At 46.2% G+C, this 11,815-nt stretch overlaps 1 protein-coding gene across 1 annotated transcript; it reads left to right on the top strand.

Moving 5' to 3' along the window:
* Positions 1–788: 788 nt before the first annotated feature.
* Positions 789–4,557, top strand: ATP6V1G1 (ATPase H+ transporting V1 subunit G1). The gene is made up of 3 exons (XM_065035966.1): positions 789–985; positions 2,284–2,384; positions 3,782–4,557. Exons 1-3 carry the CDS (start codon positions 904–906, stop codon positions 3,953–3,955), a joined length of 357 nt encoding a protein of 118 aa, XP_064892038.1. The 5' UTR covers positions 789–903; the 3' UTR covers positions 3,956–4,557.
* The last annotated feature ends 7,258 nt before the right edge of the window (positions 4,558–11,815 follow it).

Raw genomic sequence — 11,815 nt, 5'->3', positions numbered from 1 at the left:
AGAGGGGTCTGGCTCCCCTGGGAGCTCCTGCAGAAGATGCTCCTGAGTGATTATACTATAAATTCCCCCCTGCTTGGGAGTGACACACCAGGTCCCAGGCGGTCAGGAGGAGATGCTGCTGCCCAGAGGGGACCAGAGCTTCCCATGGCGGAGTCTGGTGCTAATGGTGACATGCATTCTGGGTTGCTGAGGGGCAAATGAATAAAAAACATGAAATAAAAAAAATCAATTCCACCCGCTGCTGTCCCAAAGGGCTTAAGGTAGGCTCCCTTGTTGCAGTTGAGATGAACAAATGATATAGATGAAGTTCTTATGTACAAACGGCAGTCTCCATTTATTGCCACAAATTCTTTTTTATATAGTCTTTACCAGCTCTTGTGTCTTTTTGCTATTGGTTACAGACTGCAATAACAACATATCATTGGCTAATTTTGCTATTGTAAATGCTACTCTTTTACTCCATTCTTTCTCACGGGTACACCTTAGTATCCTAAAGGTCAGTCTCTGTTCCCATACCCTCCGTAGGGAATCTACGGACCCACAGTAGTTCCCCACGCTCTCTTCAGGTTTTCAACATATTTTCTAGCCGGGGAAGCAAAGAAAGCACTTGGAAACCTCAGCCGGGGGGGCGCGTGTCAACTCTGGTGTTTTCTGTACGGCACCCCGGGCGCGAACCCGCGAAGACAAGACCGGCAGCAGCGGCCCTGCCGGAGGGGGCGGGGCTTGGGCGCGGGGGTTGGGTTTAGGGCGGGGTCAGATACCTGTAGGCGGGGTTAGGGCAGCGCTAGGACGGAGTCTATTGGCTGGAGGCGGGGTTAGGGCGGTGTCTGTCTGCTGTGGGTGGGGCCCGCCCTGACGCAACGACGTTTACGGCGGCCGTGAGGGGAGCGGGAAGGCGCTGCCATGGCGAGCCAGTCGCAGGGTATCCAGCAGCTGCTGCAGGCCGAGAAACGCGCCGCCGAGAAGGTGGCCGAGGCCCGCAAGCGTGAGTACAGCCTGCCCGGCCCCGCTCTGTCCCGGGGGGTGCGCGGGCTGCCGCGAGGGGCCGAAACGGCGGAGGGGCCCGGCCTGGCCTGGCCGAGCCGAGCCTAGCCCAGCCTGTTCGCCTCAGGCCTCTCGGGCCTGGTCGCTTTAGGGGAGCGGGAGCTGCCGGTGCGACCCCGCCGAGGGCAGTGTGGGGCAGCGCTGTCTGCGGGCCGTCCTGATCGTGGGGACCCCCACCGGGCCCTCGGGGAGTGGATGCGGGTCTCACCTCGCTTGGGGATGGGGAGCAGGGCCCGCAGCGCCCTGGGCCTCGCCAGTGGGCGCTGGGCCGGGGGCTCGGGGATGGTGGGGAGGAATGCGGGTCCTTGGGTCAGGCCTCCGGAAGCCTGTGTGGAGGTGTCGGAACCGCAGGGGAGTCCTGGTTCGTATGGGAGGAGAGGCCTGGGCAGGCCTCAGGGGTGCTCAGTGGGCCTCTCCCCGGGAGACCACCATCCAGCCCCTGTCCTTCATGGCAGCAGCGTGGCTGTGTGTCCTTATCTGCATCTTTCCTGCTTCTATTTTTTTTTTTACTACTTGATGAAAACAGTGTGTTTCCATCTTGGTGATCAAACACTTCATAGAGCTGACTGAGCTACTCCTTAAGGAGCCAAGACAGCTTTTCCTTTTAAGCAAGAGAAATTCTGGTTGCAAAGATCCCCACCTTTACAAATTTTTCCTGCTTTGAGCATTTTTATTTGATTTTAATGAAGACACACAGTGTTGTGGTTCTGCCCCCTGACAGTGTGGTGAGAAGCAGCTTGTTGTAGCTCACTCTAAGGGTGGTAACCTTGGAGGGGAGGCTGTGGTGGAAAGTCCAAAGGGGAAGTTGATGCAGTCATCAGTTTTTTCTCTTGGTTGCACAGTTGGCTTGAGGCAAAACTAAGAGTTAATGTTCTTTCTGCTTTGCTCTTTGGGGTCATTCAGGGATGTTACACGCTCATGTGAGCAAGGCCAGACCTGTGGGTTGTCTCATGCATCCACTGGCTCAGAGATCCTCTCCAGTTCTTGCTGGTGGGAGCTGGTTGTGTAGCGATCCTGGTGATGGTTTGGTGGCACGTGGGTGACCTCATGCTCCTGAGATTGGCTAATATAGCAAAGCTGTGGGGGCTGTGAGGTGTGTGGTACTCTGCTGATGCCTCCTAGAGAAGGCTCTGCTGCAATAGCAAACACTGCTTGCATCGGGTATCTGGAGGGGTGTGGGGAAAAGCATTCCGAGCGCTTTCTCTTCTTTGTTTCATATGGCATGTTCTTTGGAAACAGGGAAGAATCGGCGGCTGAAGCAGGCAAAGGAAGAAGCCCAGGCAGAGATTGAACAATACCGCCTGCAGAGGGAAAAGGAGTTCAAAGCCAAGGAAGCAGCGGTTTGTTTTCTAGATCATTCACTGTTACCCACCCAGCCCCTTAGCCTTGTGTTTGTGCTTATTTGCCTTGGGAGCAGCCCTTGGGGTGGAGTGTGTTGCCAGAGAAGCACTTCCCTAACTGCCTTCCTCTGATGCACAGCCACGTGTCACGGAAAAACCAGTGGAAGTGAATCAGAACACGGTGTGTTGCATCTCCACAGCCAAGACTATTGATTGGTAGTGAATTATCTTAATAAGCTCAAGTATTGGCTGGTGCCCTGATGGGTCACAGCCTCCCAAAATCTGCTACATAGCAGAGTTAAAAAAAGACCCAGCTTATTCCTTCTGTGACAAGGCTGTTTCTGGGATGCTAATGTGGTAAAGACTGCTTGCCTCATCAGTGCTGCTCTCGTGCTGAAGCAGTTGTAAGACTTGTATTCTGCTTAGCAGTATTGCCTGCTGTGTTCCAAGGGGTGTGTTTTCCTTTCCTGAACAAGACGAGTTATTCCCAAAGGTGCAGAACGGGGCTGCTTCACCAGCTGAGGTTGTTTCTGCTGCCTGTGTGTCCCTACCAGTTCTAAAATCTTTAAAAAAATGACCTGGCAACCCTCCCTTCTGTCCATCTGGTTAGCACAATACCACCTCCTCCCTTCTTCTGCATGGTTGCCTTCATGTCAGGATTAGTTTTTACAACCACTTGTTAGCTTGGTTCACTAGGTATATGGTACTGGTCAATTCCAGGATCATAAAGTGGACTTCACTGCCAGTCAGCTGGTTCTGCTTTATTTATCCTTCTTTGGAGAGAGAAGCTCTTTGAATTTGAGTCCCAGGGTGCAAGTTTCCTTCAGTGTACTTTTTTCCTGCCATTTTCCCCCAATTATAACAGGAGTCTGCTCTCTTTGCTGTTGCTTATAGGGCAAGAAGGACATTGTAAGCTGTGAGAGACTCCTTGCTGTGTGTGTTGTGTGGCCCACAGTCAGGTTAGAAGGCAGAGATTTTTATGAAAATTCTTCAAGGATAGAAGCAATGGGATGGTGTGAAGACCGTGCTTAAACTAAATCATGATTATTACATTTCTAACAGTATCTAGTACAGTAATGCCCAGGGGTTCCCAGTTCCAGTTGCCAGTATGGCAGGAGCTTTATTTCGGGTGTTGTTTAGAAGCCCATGCTTTAAATTCATAGATGATGAATAAGAGGATAAAAGGCAGGGGCTGTGGATGAAATATAAGTGTAGTGAGAAATCTGAGCAGAGAGTCAAGAATCCAACAGTACTTTGTTTTTTTTTTTTTCGGTGCAGTTCTTCCCTCAGCAAAGATTAATGTTTGAGGTGCAGTGAGGCAGTCCAGAATAACAAAATCACATTTTCTTTGTCAGGCTACGCACATCTGAGCTTTCTTTTTCCTTTGCTATTTGTAGGCACTTGGATCTCATGGCAGCTGCACCACTGAAGTTGAGAAAGAGACCCAGGAGAAGATGAGCGTGATCCAGCAGAACTTCCAGAGGAACCGTGAGGTTGTCCTCTCCCAGCTGTTGTCACTAGTGTGTGACATCAAACCCGAAATCCATGTGAATTACCGCATCAACGGGTAGTGGCGGAATGAGGCATAAGCACACTGGAAATGCTGGTAGTAACGTCTGAGCTTCAGGTGGAATGTACAGCTCTCAGCCATACCTTAACTGTTCCCCTTGTGAATGTGTTAAATTATTTCAGTAACCTGTAGGTCATCAGTATTTTGTTGAGTTCTGTTTGTCTCTCTCAGCACTCAGAGCTTACTCAAACGTTAAATGACCATGTCTCAAATGTGGGCTAGTTATTCAATATATATTCAAGTTGGCACATTAATGCTCCCTTTTTATCTGGATAGTATTCAGTGGGAGGGTTTCCTCTGAGAAGCAGGAAGGGGAGAGAGTTGCTGGCCAGGTTTAAATGGAGTTTAATTCCTGTGCCAGGAATTGTTAGACCTGTGCAACTGTGTTCTTGTTGACCAAAATGCATTTTTCAGTGTGTTGTTAACCTTTGTACAGGGGTTAAACCTTGTAAGCAGAATTCTCTGGCTGTACAGTGCTTGCTGATATTTTTCAGGTGCTTGAGTTTTTCTGTGTTGAATATCCTCTGTATATTCTGCTGTTAGCTTGAGTTACAAGTCTGGCACTGTGACACTTGAAAGTAAAAACACTTATTTAACTCCGAAGTCTGTAGTCAGTCTTGTTCCTGCGAACTTGTTCTGAGAGTGCTGAAAGGTCTCGCTGTGTTGCATGCGAGTCTGGACTCTGAAAAAAGAATGTCAAGATAAAAAGAGGAGTAAGAGATACAGCAAATGTCTGAGGGACGCAGCAGGTGAGTTAAAACCCCATTACAGATCTCCTCCTCTTGGCTCCAGTCTGATGCTTTACCTGCCAGATTATTCTGAAAACCTTCAGGAACAAATGTTCTAGTGACCATTAGGGGAAATAAAATGTTGCCAGTTCACTGGAATAGTTTGATAACCAGGTGCTGTGCAGTAATTATCCCTCCTTTAGTCAAATACTGGTCACTGCTACTTTATACCAAGGTCGTACTGTATCCTGCAGCATCCTGTACCCAGGAACAGTGTGAAATTAGTGTGCTTGGGTTGTCTGTGCATCGCTTGCTAGCTCTTTAATCACACACAAATACATCAGGAGGCTTCATGTTTCGGTGGTTTCTTCCTCTCTTACCAGCAGAATGTTAAATGTAACTTTGCTTTTTTTGTTGAGTCCAGCTTAAGGCTTTTGTTTCTTCCAGAAAAAAGACCTTGATGAGCACATACCTGTTCACACGCAAGAGTTGTGCAGTTGGGGATCTAAGCAGGAGACCTTATTGATGATGTTCCTCAAATAGAACATCCTGTAATTCCCCACACCCTCGGTGTAGCATTGAAAAGCCTCTTGGACCTCTAGAGTTTGATTGTGACTGGGAGGGAGGAAACCAGGATGGATGAAAATAATCACAAAGGAATAAATCTCTGTCTGCAGTTAATGAAAGCACCAACTGCCGTGGTGTCTCCTGTTGTAATATTTTATGGTGGTGTAGTTTTGGAAGGCTTTCTTCAGGAATTCAAGCTATTAAATTGGTTGTGAAATTGAAACAAAAGCCTCTTGCAAAGTCGAATGTGCCAGGCTGGGGAAAAAGCCAGGTCAGTACAAGGAGAACAGGATCAAAGACATTTTAATCAATCTGGTCTAATGACTGAGGAGGTGCTATGGCCTCATAAAAAGTCACAGCCGTGCTAATTGTAGTCTGTCCTTTGGAGATGAAACATTTCTTTCTGTTGAGAACAGGTGCTCAGACTCTAGCGTGATGCTCCTGGTAGATGTCCTCCTGGCTCTGGGCTGTAATTAGCAATTTCATCCATTGGTTTATCAGTAAAAGGCTGATACTCCATCCAGAAAAAAATACAGTGCGTGCCCCACTTTCTTGTAGTGGTTCATGAGTTTCCCCTTGTTAATGAAGGCTTTCTATCCTTACTTTCTGGAATAATAAGAGGAGAAAAGGAAAAAAACCCTTCCCTGGCTATTTCCTCTTGGCAAAAGGTGAAGACTCTCTCTTTTGAACAGTGTATTGCAAGAATGTAAGTGTTTCTGTCATATTTCCCTGAAACTTAACTGTTGAGAATTAGACCTGACTCTTAACTTTGCACAGACGTCTTTCCAATGACTGCTGTCTGGGAAGGCTGGATTTGTTTGCTGGGCAGATATTTTATTTTAAATTGACGTTCTTTCATTTTATGCTGTGACGCCCTGGGAAAGGGAGACCTACCGCTATCTTCATGCCTAAGTCAGGCTGTGCCAGAAAAACACTCTGCAGGGAACAGTCTGCTACTGACAGAGGTGTGGAGTTGGCTACGTGGCTTCTTACCTCTGAAATCTGATTTTTCTAGACTTTGTGCTGCAAGTTTGATAAATCAGAGTTAAACCTGCCTCAGCTGCTAGTACAGATCTGTCTCTAGAGTCTCCATGCCACCAGTCGTTCGGCATCATCACTCTCAAATGCAGCCCTGTGTACATGGGTTTGCTCCTGTACCCCAGAAAGGGCCAGAAGCTGCTTTGGGCACATACACCATGTCTAGTTCCTTTAATTTGCGCTCTTGGCCCCAGAAATGCCGACTGAAGAAGCCTTGGTGCTGTGCGGAGGTAAGAAGTGCTCAGGACTCACGTCTTGTTTGGTCCACGCAGTGCCAGGTGAGTGGCTGCTGCTGTTGATTTCTCCCAGGTACAACAGTTGGCAAATAAGTGCTTTCCTGGGATCACATCAGGATTTATGCAGTGCCGTTTGGCTCTGGTCACATCTGCATTCATCACCAATGCTTTATATATGATTTTTGTGGAATTTCTATTCAGACATTATCTATGGATTTATGATGGAGTCTCTACGTTTCACTTTTAAATCCCATTGAGAAGACATGTTATCTCCACAAGCACCAGATGGACAGACGGCTTATTAACACGAGATCACCAGCGTCATCTGGACGGCTTAATGTGCAGTTTGAGGTGCGATTAGGCCGTGTGTTTGTGCTGCTTGAAGCCAGAGTTCAATTTTTAAGTCACGTCTGTGTTGACAGAGCTTGCTGCACACTTGGCTTGTGCTGCTCGTTTGAAGGTCGGTGTCTCCTCACTGTTTAAGAGAGAGGTTAAAGAGCTCAGCACCCCTGGGAGGGAGGCAGAGGGGAAATCGGAGCCTGTAATCCCACTCAGGTCTGTCACCTCTGATCTGTCTCATGATGATTAATAGTTTTTTGTCAGTTCAGAGCCAGTGTGGGTTTGATCCCTTGTGCATTTGCTGCGTTTAAACCCAAAAGCATGCGAGAAAGGTCCAGTAATGGACAGCAGGGATGAAATGCGGTCCTGAAGGATTCCCTTGGTGTGTCGTGGCAGGAGACCATGATTCTTCCTGCCTTTGGGTTGTTGTGCTTCCTCTGATGTAAGAACAATCACCATTTATTTATTTTATAGGAGCGTTTTCTGTGATATTTAACTTGGTAATTTTGTTTGTTTGTTACAGAGAAAGCAGTTTTCACTCCAAAGTTCCTCCAGCCCTTTTTCCTTCCTCCTTTTCCAGTGTCCAAACAGAGAAAGGAAGGAGGGAAATCACCCCCAGCCCCACATCTAGAGCCCAGGAATTTGAGAGAGCTTTCCTTAAGAGAGGACAAATTTTGGCTGCCGATGTTTTATCAGAAACTCCCTTAGCAGATGGATGGGTGACAGTTTTAGAACCACAAGAGAGGATCCTCACTTTTCCCGATGCCGTGGCTCCTGCTGGTTCCTCGTCCTGTCCTGCAGTGACAGCCTGGCTGCTCGATAGGATGAATCGCTTGAGGTATTCCAGTAAGTCCAAATTTGACAACTTAAATTTATCCTTCTTTTGCAAGGTCTCTACGCAATTCCTGATGACCTTTATTAAAGTTGGGGCCTTTTTTAATGCTGATATAAGCCCATTAAGCTGCTGGCAGTCCCTGTCTCCTCCCTTCCACCCACAGCTTTGGGCTGCTGCTGTTTTCCCCCCGACCCTGCACCCAGTGGGGTTCCCTGGTGATACATAACCCTACAGAAAACCTGCAGTTGCTGGCCTGCGAGGCAGCTCGTGGGAAAAGTGGACAACAAGGTGATGTGTCCCAACAATAGCTGCACGTAGAATAATAGAATAACTTTGCTTGGAAAAAAACCTCAAGATTGAGCCCAACCATTCACCCAGCCCTGTCCCTGCCCAATGTCCTGAGAACCTCATGTCCGTCTGTCCAACCCTCCAGGGATGGTGACTCCAGCACTGCCCTGGGCAGCCTGTTCCAATGACCCACAGCCCTTTGGGGAAGAAATTGTTCCCACATCCAACCTCAACCTCCCCTGGCGCAACTTGAGGCTGTTTCCTTTAATCCTAATTTTGACCGACCTAAATACTTATGTGCTCTCTTACCATTCTGATGTACCATCACACAACCTCTTCTGTAGGTTACAGATAACTAAAAAGAACGTAATTCCTCTTCCTTCTCTCTGCCTGTATGAAACCTCCTAATTTTTCCTTTTTGTCTCTGTTTTCCTCCTCTGGAACCTCTTTCCCTTTTATTTGACATCACTGGTTCTCACATTTATGCATAATAAGAAAGAAAAGCTTAGGACCCACTGATCCCAGCTGAGGTTTTGGCTTCAAAGTATTAAAAGCAAAACTATCCAGAACCCTCAAGATCAATGTTTTGTTGAAAAAGTTCTCCACACTAATCTAAGAAAGGAGCATAGTGTAATCTTTCCTTGAGGTTGAAAGGAGAAAGTACTAATTTCATGCAGAGAAGATTGTATCTTGGACTGGCATAGGAATAGAAAATAAATAGGTATTAAATTAGGTTTGGCTGTCTCAAAATAATCTAATAAAGCATCTGCTGGATCAATAGCCAAATCGTTATGCAAGGCACATAGCAAGCTTTTCCTTTTTCTAATTTAAGATGCAAGAAAGAGGTTTTTGCATTACCATAGTAATAAGAATAATACTTTGTCTTCATGGGAAAAAGGCAGAAGTAGGAGGAAAAAAAACCCCCGAGAACCACGCTTTATGACTTAAGCAAGTGTCATTTTTCATTTGAAATATATAATTTAGCGATATTGCGAAATGAAGTTTTTATATTTAATGACTGTCAGCTTTGAGCTGTTTGACAACAATAAAAACCCAACCCAGAGTCTGTGAAAAAGACTTTGTGTGCAGGAGGAGGGGAAGGGCAAGACAAGGCTTTCGGCAACTTTGTTCTCCCCATTAAAGCTCACTGGAAAAAAGGAAAGATGGAACAGCTATCCACTGAGAATGCGGTTTCCTCAAAAGAAAATGAGATGTGCCTGTTGGTCGCTGCTGCAAAGTGTGGAGCCGCAAACACGAGAAGCTGCAATCGCACACAGACCTTGCAAATAAAGCAGGAATAACAGTGGCGTGTTATCAGCTTCTCAAACCTTGCAAAACAGGTGTATCAAATAGTGTAATAAGCATAGAGAGAAAATAGGGTCTTCAGAGTCAGAATAGGAAAAAGCAGGCTAATAGGTATATGTATTGGTATTTAAATCAGCGGTATTTGGATTAATGAAGAGCGATCTATGAAATGATGTTGCGAATGTGATAGGGGATGAGGTTATCCCAGAGGACAGGAGGCATCGGTGGTTACTGTCAGTCTGGAAAAGCACTTAAATGCAATTTTTTTTGTTCCTGGAAGCAGGTTAGCTGTAATATATTCATTAATGCAGCTTGATAGAATAGGGAGTACATTTATAATATGTGTCCAGGGCAGCAAGCTGGGAAGAGATACAAACTGTACGGAGGAATAAATTACAGTTCAAAATGATCCTGATAAATGTGAGAAATGATCTGAAACCAATAGCATGAAACTCCCCGACGAGAATGGAGAAGCTGAACTGAGAAAGGTGAAATGAAATACACAAACCCCGAGCAAGCAATAACCAGCACTGCAGAAATTGTGAAAATGAGGGTGAACTCCCCAGACTTGGCAAATGCTTTGGTTTTGAAATGTGGTATTAATACAAGTGTTCGGTGTAAGATGGAGGAAAGAAAGGGAGAGAGTTGTTATGCTGATGAATGTGGCGAAGACTCTGTGTCCTGTTTGGATGTTGAGCTTTGAAAGACCTGAAAATAAATTGTATTTTGAATAGACCATCAAAAGGCCTGGATGGGATTGGGAAATGTGGCCCAGAGTGATGATGGGGGGAGGTAAGGGATTATTTAGCCTGGATGGAAAAATCTTGAAGTAAACTAGATTGTTTCAAAGAGGACAGATGTTTCTTTTTTCACCTGATTCACTGGGGCTGGAAGAAGTAATTGGGTTCACTTGAAATGGGAAATATTTTGTATTTAATTGATTTTTATCAGGCTGGAGTCCTGCTGTCCCCATGTCCTGGGGTTGTGCAGGTGGGTTTTGTCCCCTAATAACCACAGGCCCTGGCAGCTGGTGTCACCGTGATGGGGTGAAAATGTCCCTTCCTGAGAAAGCTGCAGCGGGACCTCATCATTTAGTTTTCAGGGAGGTAAGACTGGGGAGCAGAAAATAGGCAAAGAGCAAGTGAAGTGAGAGAGGGAGACTTTGCAAATAGCTTTGCTGTGAGTTTATGTGAAGTCAGGACTTGGTTCTTCATAGATGCCAGTGAGTAAAGCTGAAGACAAACCTCAAGCTGCCTTAACTCTGAATTTGTATAAAAACAAATCCCCAGATCCCCTGCCAGTCAAAGGTACAGCTGACATGGTGCTTCCTGGAGGAGACAAGTCTGAGTTTTCATTCACTCTCAGTTCATTCCCATTGCAATTTTTGGCAGACCTTCCTTTTCAAACAGGGCCGGATTCAGAGGGTGTCACCTCCGGTCTGCTGGGGTCCCGCCAGTCTCCTCTTTCTGTTTTACACACAGTTCCCTATTTCTTGTGAACCTTTGCCTCTCCCCAAAAGTCTTTCTAGTTTATTGACTGACTTTGTATTTGTTGTTAATTACAGTTCTCCCTGGTGGGTCCATTAGTAGGTGAGATGGAATGTTACAGACCCATCTTTGCATTTCAGAAGCCCAGATATAAGTGCATATGTGTAAATACAATAGCAGTTTATTGTCCAGCTAGAACCTAAAATGCGTTGTTTATTGGAATATATTAATAATTTAATATTTTAGAGACTATTCTGTGGGACCTGTGGCTATGGATACCTTCTTGGATTGAGAAGATACCTGGTAGGGTCTCACCTGCCGAATAGAATCATCAAAATTGTGCACCAAGTAAGATAATCAGAAAACTAACACCTGCCAAAGGTTCCTGAGCATGTGCTTTGGTGAACACTTCTGAAGTTGGGCTGAGAGACTTGGACTCCTCATGACCCAACCTGCAGATCCAGCATCTCCTTTGGGCCAGATCTGCAAGTTCAAGGAGGTTGTTGGGTGGAAAAGCATCTCAGAGAAACAACTAGAGAACCCTGACTTTCATTTTTGTTGGTTTAAACAGCTGTGGAACTTCTTCCTTGGTTCCTTAGATAATTGTCAACCCATACATGCACGTCTGGCTAAGCAAGAGCTGTATGGTGTGCGTGCTGCAAGTAATTACGGGTATTGCTTTCAAGTTTATTGCCTCCGCAGAGTTTTGCCCCTGGCATTTTTCTTCAGTGAGCTGACAGTGCACTTTGGTCATCATAATTCCCCCTCCATCAGGATCCTTGTGTGGGCGAAAAGAGGTGGAAACGAAGCCAAAGCTTTTGATGAGGAGCATTTGCAAAACAACCTAAAGCTTTGCATAGCCCTATCTTGGGCGGGGATTAGAGCTGGGCCTTGAGCTACTGACAACAGCAAGAAGATTTATCTGATATTTCTCAGTACCTGAACGACGTTACCACGTGAATTGCTGGTTTCCAGTGTAACCGGATCCCATGTGGTTAAGTGGTTTTGGAGTCAGTTCTGTTCCCCATGCGGCCACGT

The sequence above is a fragment of the Columba livia genome, chromosome 19 (genome assembly GCF_036013475.1).
Source record: "Columba livia isolate bColLiv1 breed racing homer chromosome 19, bColLiv1.pat.W.v2, whole genome shotgun sequence".
Classification (NCBI taxonomy): domain Eukaryota; kingdom Metazoa; phylum Chordata; class Aves; order Columbiformes; family Columbidae; genus Columba; species Columba livia.
This window is presented reverse-complemented; position numbering and strand designations above follow the sequence as displayed.